Genomic DNA, 13,765 nt, shown 5'->3' with positions numbered 1-13,765 from the left:
CTGCATCTAGCTGGCTCTGTCTGCGTCTAGCTGTAGCTGTCTGTGTGTGTTTTTGCATCTCTCGCTCACCTTCAATGCCAATCCACTCCAAAGTCTGTAGATATATTCTATGGTCCTGGTTGACTTGCTAACCTGTCTCTGTGTCCGTCCCAGGTGTTGGACATGTCTGACCTGATGTCTCTGTTGCAGGTCCTAATGGACATGTCTGACCTGATGTCTCTGTTGCAGGTCCTAATGGACACGTCTGACCTGATGTCTCTGTTGCAGGTCCTAATGGACACGTCTGACCTGATGTCTCTGTTGCAGGTCCTAATGGACACGTCTGACCTGATGTCTCTGTGTCCGTCCCAGGTGTTGGACATGTCTGACCTGATGTCTCTGTGTCCGTCCCAGGTGTTGGACATGTCTGACCTGATGTCTCTGTGTCCGTCCCAGGTGTTGGACACGTCTGACCTGATGTCTCTGTTGCAGGTCCTAATGGACACGTCTGACGTTATGTCTCTGTTGCAGGTCCTAATGGACATGTCTGACCTGATGTCTCTGTTGCAGGTCCTAATGGACACGTCTGACCTGATGTCTCTGTGTCCGTCCCAGGTGTTGGACATGTCTGACCTGATGTCTCTGTGTCCGTCCCAGGTGTTGGACATGTCTGACCTGATGTCTCTGTGTCCGTCCCAGGTGTTGGACATGTCTGACCTGATGTCTCTGTGTCCGTCCCAGGTGTTGGACACGTCTGACCTGATGTCTCTGTGTCCGTCCCAGGTGTTGGACATGTCTGACCTGATGTCTCTGTTGCAGGTCCTAATGGACATGTCTGACCTGATGTCTCTGTTGCAGGTCCTAATGGACATGTCTGACCTGATGTCTCTGTTGCAGGTCCTAATGGACACGTCTGACCTGATGTCTCTGTTGCAGGTCCTAATGGACACGTCTGACCTGATGTCTCTGTGTCTGTCCCAGGTGTTGGACATGTCTGACCTGATGTCTCTGTGTCCGTCCCAGGTGTTGGACATGTCTGACCTGATGTCTCTGTGTCCGTCCCAGGTGTTGGACATGTCTGACCTGATGTCTCTGTGTCCGTCCCAGGTGTTGGACACGTCTGACCTGATGTCTCTGTTGCAGGTCCTAATGGACACGTCTGACGTTATGTCTCTGTTGCAGGTCCTAATGGACACGTCTGACCTGATGTCTCTGTTGCAGGTCCTAATGGACACGTCTGACCTGATGTCTCTGTGTCCGTCCCAGGTGTTGGACACGTCTGACCTGATGTCTCTGTTGCAGGTCCTAATGGACATGTCTGACCTGATGTCTCTGTTGCAGGTCCTAATGGACACGTCTGACCTGATGTCTCTGTGTCCGTCCCAGGTGTTGGACATGTCTGACCTGATGTCTCTGTTGCAGGTCCTAATGGACACGTCTGACCTGATGTCTCTGTGTCCGTCCCAGGTGTTGGACATGTCTGACCTGATGTCTCTGTTGCAGGTCCTAATGGACACGTCTGACCTGATGTCTCTGTTTCCGTCCCAGGTGTTGGACATGTCTGACCTGATGTCTCTGTGTCCGTCCCAGGTGTTGGACATGTCTGACCTGATGTCTCTGTTGCAGGTCCTAATGGACATGTCTGACCTGATGTCTCTGTGTCCGTCCCAGGTGTTGGACATGTCTGACCTGATGTCTCTGTGTCCGTCCCAGGTGTTGGACATGTCTGACCTGATGTCTCTGTTGCAGGTCCTAATGGACACGTCTGACCTGATGTCTCTGTTGCAGGTCCTAATGGACACGTCTGACCTGATGTCTCTGTTGCAGGTCCTAATGGACACGTCTGACCTGATGTCTCTGTTGCAGGTCCTAATGGACACGTCTGACCTGATGTCTCTGTTGCAGGTCCTAATGGACACGTCTGACCTGATGTCTCTGTTGCAGGTCCTAATGGACACGTCTGACCTGATGTCTCTGTTGCAGGTCCTAATGGACATGTCTGACCTGATGTCTCTGTTGCAGGTCCTAATGGACACGTCTGACCTGATGTCTCTGTGTCCGTCCCAGGTGTTGGACATGTCTGACCTGATGTCTCTGTTGCAGGTCCTAATGGACATGTCTGACCTGATGTCTCTGTTGCAGGTCCTAATGGACATGTCTGACCTGATGTCTCTGTTGCAGGTCCTAATGGACATGTCTGACCTGATGTCTCTGTTGCAGGTCCTAATGGACACGTCTGACCTGATGTCTCTGTTGCAGGTCCTAATGGACATGTCTGACCTGATGTCTCTGTTGCAGGTCCTAATGGACATGTCTGACCTGATGTCTCTGTTGCAGGTCCTAATGGACATGTCTGACCTGATGTCTCTGTTGCAGGTCCTAATGGACACGTCTGACCTGATGTCTCTGTTGCAGGTCCTAATGGACACGTCTGACCTGATGTCTCTGTTGCAGGTCCTAATGGACATGTCTGACCTGATGTCTCTGTTGCAGGTCCTAATGGACACGTCTGACGTTATGTCTCTGTTGCAGGTCCTAATGGACACGTCTCTGACGTTATGTCTCTGTTGCAGGTCCTAATGGACACGTCTGACGTTATGTCTCTGTTGCAGGTCCTAATGGACATGTCTGACCTAATGTCTCTGTTGCAGGTCCTAATGGACATGTCTGACCTGATGTCTCTGTGTCCGTCCCAGGTGTTGGACATGTCTGACCTGATGTCTCTGTTGCAGGTCCTAATGGACATGTCTGACCTGATGTCTCTGTTGCAGGTCCTAATGGACATGTCTGACCTGATGTCTCTGTTGCAGGTCCTAATGGACATGTCTGACCTGATGTCTCTGTGTCCGTCCCAGGTGTTGGACATGTCTGACCTGATGTCTCTGTTGCAGGTCCTAATGGACATGTCTGACCTGATGTCTCTGTTGCAGGTCCTAATGGACATGTCTGACCTGATGTCTCTGTGTCCGTCCCAGGTGTTGGACATGTCTGACCTGATGTCTCTGTTGCAGGTCCTAATGGACATGTCTGACCTGATGTCTCTGTTGCAGGTCCTAATGGACATGTCTGACCTGATGTCTCTGTGTCCGTCCCAGGTGTTGGACATGTCTGACCTGATGTCTCTGTTGCAGGTCCTAATGGACATGTCTGACCTGATGTCTCTGTTGCAGGTCCTAATGGACATGTCTGACCTGATGTCTCTGTTGCAGGTCCTAATGGACACGTCTGACCTGATGTCTCTGTTGCAGGTCCTAATGGACACGTCTGACCTGATGTCTCTGTTGCAGGTCCTAATGGACATGTTTGACCAGGACGAGGACATCGGTCTGGTGTCTCAGTGTACGGAGGAGCCGTCGTCGTCGGGGGAGCTGACCTACGATGACCTGGTGCGCTTGGAGATTGCAGAGGAGCGCCAGTACCTGCGGGAGCTTGACCTCATCATCAAGGTGTTCCGACATCACTTCCTGTTCAACAACAAGATCTTCACGCCTCAGGTGAAAACAGTGTAACAGCTTATAGACACCTCTGGTGGAAACAGTGTAACAGGTAATAGACACCTCGGGTGGAAACAGTGTAACAGATAATAGACACCTCAGGTGGAAACAGTTTAACAGATAATAGACACCTCAGGTGGAAACAGTGTAACAGGTAATAGACACCTCGGGTGGAAACAGTGTAACAGATAATAGACACCTCGGGTGGAAACAGTGTAACAGATAATAGACACCTCGGGTGGAAACAGTGTAACAGATAATAGACACCTCTGGTGGAAACAGTGTAACAGATAATAGACACCTCTGGTGGAAACAGTGTAACAGATAATAGACACTCGGGTGGAAACAGTGTAACAGATAATAGACACCTCGGTGGAAACAGTGTAACAGATAATAGACACCTCGGTGGAAACAGTGTAACAGATAATAGACACCTCAGGTGGAAACAGTGTAACAGATAATAGACACCTCGGGTGGAAACAGTGTAACAGATAATAGACACCTCGGGTGGAAACAGTGTAACAGATAATAGACACCTCAGGTGGAAACAGTTTAACAGATAATAGACACCTCGGGTGGAAACAGTGTAACAGATAATAGACACCTCGGGTGGAAACAGTGTAACAGATAATAGACACCTCAGGTGGAAACAGTGTAACAGATAATAGACACCTCAGGTGGAAACAGTGTAACAGATAATAGACACCTCGGGTGGAAACAGTGTAACAGATAATAGACACCTCGGGTGGAAACAGTGTAACAGATAATAGACACCTCGGGTGGAAACAGTGTAACAGATAATAGACACCTCGGGTGGAAACAGTGTAACAGATAATAGACACCTCGGGTGGAAACAGTGTAACAGATAATAGACACCTCGGGTGGAAACGGCGTATAGACACCTCGGGTGGAAACGGCGTATAGACACCTCGGGTGGAAACGGGCGCATAGACACCTCGGGTGGAAACGGCGCATAGACACCTCGGGTGGAAACGGCGCATAGACACCTCGGGTGGAAACAGTGTAACAGATAATAGACACCTCGGTGGAAACAGTGTAACAGATAATAGACACCTCGGGTGGAAACAGTGTAACAGATAATAGACACCTCGGGTGGAACGGCGTATAGACACTCGGGTGGAAACGGCGTATAGACACTCGGGTGGAAACGGCGCATAGACACCTCGGGTGGAAACGGCGCATAGACACCTCGGGTGGAAACAGTGCAACAGATAATAGACACCTCGGGTGGAAACAGTGTATAGACACCTCGGGTGGAAACGGCGTATAGACACCTCGGGTGGAAACGGCGTATAGACGCCTCGGGTGGAAACGGCGTATAGACGCCTCGGGTGGAAACGGCGTATAGACGCCTCGGGTGGAAACGGCGTATAGACGCCTCGGGTGGAAACGGCGTATAGACGCCTCGGAAACGGCGCATAGACGCCTCGGGTGGAAACGGCGCATAGACGCCTCGGGTGGAAACGGCGCATAGACGCCTCGGGTGGAAACGGCGCATAGACGCCTCGGGTGGAAACGGCGCATAGACGCCTCGGGTGGAAATGGTAGCTGGGTTATAAACATCTTATAAAACACCTTGTTTGTTTCCTTGTTCCTTGTCAATCATTGGCTCATTGATGAAATATAGCATTATGACAATATCTCTAATTAAATCATTCAAAACCTTTTATTAATGCAGTTGCAGACAGAAGTTGATAACAGGAACAATGAACGCATGTTTCCCAGTAAGTTCTGCATCAAAGAAGAGGTCTCAAGTCGTTTTATTGGGCGGCAGCGTAGCCTAGCGGTTAGAGCGTTGGACTAGTAACCGGAAGGTTGCGAGTTCAAACCCCGAGCTGACAAGGTACAAATCTCTTGTTCTGCCCCTGAACAGGCAGTTAACCCACTGTTCCCAGGCCGTCATTGAAAATAAGAATGTGTTCTTAACTGACTTGCCTGGTTAAATAAAGGTAAGATAAAAATAATCAAAATGTATTAAACCCAAAGGCCGGCCCTAGTGATGCCACTGCCTACGTCATTATCTTCTATTCCTGAGACCAAAACCATGCCTACTCCACACTTTTAAACTCTTGTTTATATAGCTATCTAAAAGCTTAGCAGTAAATGTCCATGTTGATATATAGTGGAACGTCTGACTAATCTCTTGTCTCTTAGACTCCCTGCAGAGTTCTGTCTTCACAGTCTCAGACAGTTTCTTCATAAGAAGCAGAGAGACTAGAAAAGTACTGTGGAACAATGATAAACCGAATATAATGAATATATATGTTGTTAATCTGTAGTCTAAGGACCCTATAAAAAGTAAGGAGGAGGGTCTTATAACCCCTCTTCTATTAATACCTCATAAGCATAATCAATGATTATAATACAGTTTAAATGTATTTGGCTAAGGTGAATGTAAACAACCTCCAACTGTATATTCGAACAGTCAGCTGAGTCATATGTTAGAATAGTCTTAGTTGAAAATTCAAACGTTGTCGTATACGAGTCGTATACTGTACCAGTCAAAAGTTTGGACACATCTACTCATTCAAGGGTTTTTCTTTATTTTGACTATTTTCTACATTTGTAGAATAATAGTGAAGACATCAACACTATGAAATAACACATATGGAATCAGGTAGTAACCAAAAAGTGTTAAGCAAATCTAAATATATTTAAGATGTTTGATTCTTCAAAGAAGCCACCCTTTGCCTTGACTGCTTTGCATGCTCTTGGCATTCTCCCAACCAGCTTCATGAGGTACATTTACATTTACATTTAAGTCATTTAGCAGACGCTCTTATCCAGAGCGACTTACAAATTGGTGCATACACCTTATGACAACCAGTGGAACAGCCACTTGCATCTAAATCTTGTTGGGGGGGAGAAGGATTACCTACCCTTACTTACCCTATCCTAGGTATTCCTTGAAGAGGTGGGGTTTCAGGTGTCTCCGGAAGGTGGTGATTGACTCCGCTGTCCTGGCGTCGTGAGGGAGTTTGTTCCACCATTGGGGGCCAGAGCAGCGAACAGTTTTGACTGGGCTGAGCGGGAACTGTACTTCCTCAGTGGTAGGGAGGCGAGCAGGCCAGAGGTGGATGAACGCAGTGCCCTTGTTTGGGTGTAGGGCCTGATCAGAGCCTGGAGGTACTGAGGTGCCGTTCCCCTCACAGCTCCGTAACAGGCGAGCACCATGGTCTTGTAGCGGATGCGAGCTTCAACTGGAAGCCAGTGGAGAGAGCGGAGGAGCGGGGTGACGTGAGAGAACTTGGGAAGGTTGAACACCAGACGGGCTGCGGCGTTCTGGATGAGTTGTAGGGGTTTAATGGCACAGGCAGGGAGCCCAGCCAACAGCGAGTTGCAGTAATCAAGATGTTTTAGGGAGATGACAAGTGCCTGGATTAGGACCTGCGCCGCTTCCTGTGAGGCAGGGTCGTGCCAGCCTCTGCGGATGTTGTAGAGCATGAACCTACAGGAACGGGACACCGCCTTGATGTTAGTTGAGAACGTCAGGGTGTTGTCCAGGATCACGCCAAGGTTCTTAGCGCTCTGGGAGGAGTAGTCACCTGGAATGCATTTCAATTAACAGATGTGAATTTCTTTCCTTCTTAATGCGTTTGAGCCAATCCATTGTGTTGTGACAAGGTGGGGTTGGACGTAAAACACACCGCCAGGCTGTGTAAGGGGTTCCCGAGTGGCACAGCGGTCTAAAGCACTGCATCTCAGTGCTAGAGGCATCATTACAGACCCTGGTTCGATTCCAGGCTGTATCACAACCAGCTGAGATTGGGAGTTTCCCATAGGGTGGCACACAATTGGCCCAGCATCGTCCGGATTAGGGTTTGGCCGTGGTAAGCCATCATTGTAAATAATAATTTGTTCTTAACTTACTTGCCTAGTTAAATAAAGGTTCAATAATTTAATTAATTAATTAATTAATGAAAGGGCTATTTGACCAAGGAGAGGGATGGAGTGCTGCATCGGATTACCTGGCCTCCACAATCACCTGACCTCAACCTAATTTAAGATGGTTTGGGATGAGTTGGACCGCAGAGTGAAGGAAAAGCAGCCGACAAGTGCTCAACATTATGTGGGAACTCCTTCAAGACTGTTGGAAAAGCATTCCAGGTCAAGCTGGTTGAGAGAATGCCAAGAGTGTGCAAAGGGTGGCTATTTGAAGAATCTCAAATATGACCTATATGGCCTTATTTCTATTACATCATATTGGATGACTGTCCATTCATATTCCATTCAACCAGTTCAATGTAACAGTGACGGGTTTAGGGTTAGAGGTCGACGGGTTTAGGGTTAGAGGTCGACGGGTTTAGGGTTAGAGGTCGACGGGTTTAGGGTTAGAGGTCGACGGGTTTAGGGTTAGAGGTCGACGGGTTTAGGGTTAGAGGTCGACGGGTTTAGGGTTAGAGGTCGACGGTTTTAGGGTTAGAGGTCGACGGTTTTAGGGTTAGAGGTCGACGGTTTTAGGGTTAGAGGTCGACGGTTTTAGGGTTAGAGGTCGACGGTTTTAGGGTTAGAGGTCGACGGTTTTAGGGTTAGAGGTCGACGGTTTTAGGGTTAGAGGTCGACGGTTAGAGGTCGACGGGTTTAGGGTTAGAGGTCGACGGGTTTAGGGTTAGAGGTCGACGGGTTTAGGGTTAGAGGTCGACGGGTTTAGGGTTAGAGGTCGACGGGTTTAGGGTTAGAGGTCGACGGGTTTAGGGTTAGAGGTCGACGGTTTTAGGGTTAGAGGTCGACGGTTTTAGGGTTAGAGGTCGACGGTTAGAGGTCGACGGGTTTAGGGTTAGAGGTCGACTGATAATGTTTTTTCAACGCCTGATACCAATTTATTGGAAGACCAAAAAAAAAAGCTGATACCGAATAAAAACAATTTGTGTGTGTGTGTGTGTGTGTGTGTGTGTGTGTGTGTGTGTGTGTGTGTGTAATAATGACAATTACAACAATCCTGAATGAACAATGAACACTTTTATTTTAACTTAATATGATACATAAAATCTATTTAGTCTCAAATAAAAAATGAACCGTGTTCAATTTGGTTTAAATATAATGCAAAAACAAAGTGTTGGAGAAGAAAGTAAAAGTGCAATATGTGCCATGTAAAAAAGCTAACGGTTCAATATTCCCAGTTCGTCAATTTCCCAGTTAAGATGTTTTAGGTTGTAGTTATTATAGGAATTATGACGCGGCGACTATTTCTCTCTATACCATTTGTATTTCATTATACCTTTGACTATTGGATGTTCTAATAGGTACTTTAGTATTGCCAGCCTAATATCGGGAGTTGATAGGCTTGAAGTCATAAAAAGCGCTGTGCTTCTAGCATTGCTGAGAGCTTCTGGCAAACGCAGTAAAGTGCTGTTTGAATGAATGCTTATGATCCTGCTGCTGCCTACCACCGCGCTCTATCAAATCATAGACTTAATTATAATATAATAAACACACAGAAATACGAGCCTTAGGTCATTAATATGGTCAAATCCGGAAACTATATTATCCAAAACAAAACGTTTATTCTTTCAGTGAAATATGGAACCGTTCTGTATTTTATCTTAACGGGTGGCATCCCTAAGTCTAAATATTCCTGTTACATTGCACAACCTTCAATGTTATGTCATAATTATGTACAATTCTGGCAAATTAATTAAGGTCTTTGTTAAGAAGAAACACATCTCATAACGAGCCAGGAGGCCCAAACTGCTTTTGTTAAATCACCCTTTTTGGCGAAGTTGAAGTAGGCTGTGATTCGATGATAAATTAACAGGCACCGCATTGATTATATGCAACGCAGGACAAGCTAGTTAACCAAGTAATGTCATCAACCATGTGTAGTTAACTAGTGATTATGTGAAGATTGATTCTTTTTTATAAGATATGTTTAATGCTAGCTGGCAACTTACCTTGGCTCCTTGCTGCCACAAGGTCCTTTTGACGCTGCACTCTTGTAACAGGTGGTCAGCCTGCAGTAACAGGTGGTCAGCCTGCCACACAGTCTCCTCGTATATCGCAATGTCATCGGCCATAATCGGCGTCCAAAAAGGCAGATTCACGATTTTGTTTTGAGCACTTGAAATCGGCCCTAATTAATCGGCCATGCCGATTTAATCGGTCGACCTCTGTTTAGGATACGACATGATACTCTAATTGTCCCTATACCCATCATGAGATTGCTACAACCTAGCCTACGAACGAAAGTTTACAACGTAGGTACACACAGGTCGAGAGAACACTAAGTCGTGGATGTATTAGGACAGAGGCCTGTTTACATACAGTCAGGCAAGTTTACAAACATTTTGACCGTATACCAAAGCCATTTTCACCCAACCCCTGTGTCAGACCGTTACCGCTAAACTACCGTAATCAGATAACTGGCTAATCAGGAGCTGCAATGCTGCTGTGATGTGAAATGCTTGGGTTGACTTCATAACCTTCCTGTGCACCTTCATAACCTTCCTGTGCACCTTCATAACCTTCCTGTGCTTCACAAACAGGCTGAACATTCACTATTGTATCCTAGAAGACTGTTCTGTTCTGAGACTTTTCAGAGAAGTAAAGATTATTGTCCTGCTGCCAAAAAAAAGAAACAATCGTAAACACTGAGGTTCAAATCACCGGTTTAAACACAGAAAATCCCCTTTTTTTTTGTTAAAACACTGGATTGCATTTCACTTGGCTGAAGAAAAACTGTGCTGAGTGGAGAGTTTTGTTTTATTTAATGGTCTGCTGTGGCTTTGCCTATTTGGGACAGACAGTGTATCGTTTGAGTGAGCACGACTATATACATAATTAACTACTAACAGATAGCCACATCTGTTGCTCCTGACAAAATACATTTAGAGCTGACTGCAAAAATATCCTGGAAAATGGCTTTGAGATGTCCAGGAAGTGTAATGGGTCAAATATGGCTTTGAGATGTCCAGGAAGTGGAATGGGTCAAATATGGCTTTGAGATGTCCAGGAAGTGTAATGGGTCAAATATGGCTTTGAGATGTCCAGGAAGTGGGATGGGTCAAATATGGCTTTGAGATGTCCAGGAAGTGGAATGGGTCAAATATGGCTTTGAGATGTCCAGGAAGTGGGATGGGTCAAATATGGCTTTGAGATGTCCAGGAAGTGGAATGGGTCAAATATGGCTTTGAGATGTCCAGGAAGTGGGATGGGTCAAATATGGCTTTGAGATGTCCAGGAAGATGGGTGGATGGGTCAAATATGGCTTTTTGAGATGTCCAGGAAGTGGGATGGGTCAAATATGGCTTTGAGATGTCCAGGAAGTGGGATGGGTCAAATATGGCTTTGAGATGTCCAGGAAGTGGGATGGGTCAAATATGGCTTTGAGATGTCCAGGAAGATGGGATGGGTCAAATATGGCAAATATGGCTTTGAGATGTCCAGGAAGTGGAATGGGTCAAATATGGCTTTGAGATGTCCAGGAAGTGGGATGGGTCAAATATGGCTTTGAGATGTCCAGGAAGTGGGATGGGTCAAATATGGCTTTGAGATGTCCAGGAAGATGTCAAATATGGCTTTGAGATGTCCAGGAAGTGGGATGGGTCAAATATGGCTTTGAGATGTCCAGGAAGTGGGATGGGTCAAATATGGCTTTGAGATGTCCAGGAAGTGGAATGGGTCAAATATGGCTTTGAGATGTCCAGGAAGTGGAATGGGTCAAATATGGCTTTGAGATGTTGATGGGATGGCTTTGAGATGTCCAGGAAGTGGAATGGGTCAAATATGGCTTTGAGATGTCCAGGAAGTGGAATGGGTCAAATATGGCTTTGAGATGTCCAGGAAGTGGGATGGGTCAAATATGGCTTTGAGATGTCCAGGAAGTGGGATGGGTCAAATATGGCTTTGAGATGTCCAGGAAGTGGGATGGGTCAAATATGGCTTTGAGATGTCCAGGAAGTGGGATGGGTCAAATATGGCTTTGAGATGTCCAGGAAGTGGGATGGGTCAAATATGGCTTTGAGATGTCCAGGAAGTGGGATGGGTCAAATATGGCTTTGAGATGTCCAGGAAGTGGGATGGGTCAAATATGGCTTTGAGATGTCCAGGAAGTGGGATGGGTCAAATATGGCTTTGAGATGTCCAGGAAGTGGGATGGGTCAAATATGGCTTTGAGATGTCCAGGAAGTGGGATGGGTCAAATATGGCTTTGAGATGTCCAGGAAGTGGGATGGGTCAAATATGGCTTTGAGATGTCCAGGAAGTGGGATGGGTCAAATATGGCTTTGAGATGTCAGGAAGTGGGATGGGTCAAAATGGCTTTGAGATGGCTTTGAGATGTCCAGGAAGTGGGATGGGTCAAATATGGCTTTGAGATGTCCAGGAAGTGGGATGGGTCAAATCATGGCTTTGAGATGTCAAAGTATGGCAAATTTGAGATGTCCAGGAAGTGGGATGGGTCAAATATGGCTTTGAGATGTCCAGGAAGTGGGATGGGTCAAATATGGCTTTGAGATGTCCAGGAGTGGGATGGGTCAAATATGGCTTTGAGATGTCCAGGAAGTGGGATGGGTCAAATATGGCTTTGAGATGTCCAGGAAGTGGGATGGGTCAAATATGGCTTTGAGATGTCCAGGAAGTGGGATGTGGCCAGGAAGTGGGATGGGTCAAATATGGCTTTGAGATGTCCAGGAAGTGGGATGGGTCAAATATGGCTTTGAGATGTCCAGGAAGTGGGATGGGTCAAATATGGCTTTGAGATGTCCAGGAAGTGGGATGGGTCAAATATGGCTTTGAGATGTTCAGGAAGTGGGATGGGTCAAATATGGATAGTTCATCAATACTGTTGAGATGTTTAGTTCATCAATAAGGAATATGGCTAGTTGAGATGTCCAGGAAGTGGAATAGGTCAAATATGGCTTTGATGTCAGGAAGTGGGATGGGTCAAATATGGCTTTGAGATGTCCAGGAAGTGGGATGGGTCAAATATGGCTTGAGATGTCCAGGAATGGGATTCAAATATGGCTTTGAGATGTTCAGGAATGGGGGTCAAATATGGCTTTTTCCAGGAAGTGGGATGGGTCAAACCCTACAATACCTTTGAGATGTCCAGGAAGTGGGATGGGTCCTTCCAGGAGATGTTCAGGAAGTGGGATGGGTCAAATATGGCTTTGAGATGTCCAGGAAGTGGGATGGGTCAAATATGGCTTTGAGATGTCCAGGAAGTGGGATGGGTCAAATATGGCTTTGAGATGTCCAGGAAGTGGGATGGGTCAAATATGGCTTTGAGATGTCCAGGAAGTGGGATGGGTCAAATATGGCTTTGAGATGTCAGGAAGTGGGATGGGTCAAATATGGCTTTGAGATGTTCCAGGAAGTGGGATGGGTCAAATATGGCTTTGAGATGTCCAGGAAGTGGGATGTCCAGGAAGTGGGATGGGTCAAATATGGCTTTGAGATGTCCAGGAAGTGGGATGGGTCAAATATGGCTTTGAGATGTCCCAGGAAGTGGGATGGGTCAAATATGGCTTTGAGATGTCCAGGAAGATGGGATGAGGTCCAGTTGAGACAGGCAGGATAAATCAGGCCTATCAACACGTAAGGCTGTAGATGTTTCCAGGTGAGGATGGGTCAAATATGGCTTTGAGATGTCCAGGAAGTGGGATGGGTCAAATATGGCTTTGAGATGTCCAGGAAGTGGGATGGGTCAAATATGGCTTTGAGATGTCCAGGAAGTGGGATGGGTCAAATATGGCTTTGAGATGTCCAGGAAGTGGGATGCTTTGAGATGTCCAAGTGGGATGGGTCAAATATGGCTTTGAGATGTCCAGGAAGTGGAATGGGTCAAATATGGCTTTGAGATGTCCAGGAAGTGGGATGGGTCAAATATGGCTTTGAGATGTCCAGGAATGTCCAGGAAGGGATGGGTCAAATATGGCTTTGAGATGTCCAGGAAGTGGAATGGGTCAAATATGGCTTTGAGATGTTCAGGAAGTGGGATGGGTCAAATAATGAGACAACAACCTCCGTATGTGAAGGATGATATCCACTATCTAATGCCTTATCATCTCTTAAGGACTGTGCGGTGTACCGTTTTATGGGGTCGTGTATTTCCATATTAAACTAACATCATGTTCCTCTCTGGCTCCCTGCAGGATGTTGAGGTTATCTTCAGCAACATTTCGGACATTCATGAGCTGACGGTCAAACTTCTGGGGCTGATAGAGGACGCAGTGGAGATGACCGCTGACACTAGCCCTCATCCTCTGGTGGGCAGCTGCTTCGAGGACCTGGCAGAGGTAGGACATCATACACAGCTAGTTCATCAATAAGGT

The 13,765-nt window shown here is 46.6% G+C and overlaps 1 protein-coding gene across 6 annotated transcripts in view; it reads left to right on the top strand.

Moving 5' to 3' along the window:
- Nucleotides 1-13,765, top strand: part of LOC127915780 (son of sevenless homolog 2-like) — a 92,068-nt gene that overhangs the window by 27,958 nt on the left and 50,345 nt on the right. For all 6 annotated transcript variants that reach the window (XM_052496217.1, XM_052496216.1, XM_052496215.1 and 3 more), the window contains exons 5-6: nucleotides 3,267-3,473; nucleotides 13,586-13,729. In XM_052496217.1, the coding sequence (XP_052352177.1) occupies nucleotides 3,267-3,473; nucleotides 13,586-13,729 (351 nt within the window). The remainder of the gene's footprint in view (nucleotides 1-3,266; nucleotides 3,474-13,585; nucleotides 13,730-13,765) is intronic.

This window comes from Oncorhynchus keta, chromosome 35 (genome assembly GCF_023373465.1).
Source record: "Oncorhynchus keta strain PuntledgeMale-10-30-2019 chromosome 35, Oket_V2, whole genome shotgun sequence".
Classification (NCBI taxonomy): Eukaryota; Metazoa; Chordata; class Actinopteri; order Salmoniformes; family Salmonidae; genus Oncorhynchus; species Oncorhynchus keta.
This window is presented reverse-complemented; position numbering and strand designations above follow the sequence as displayed.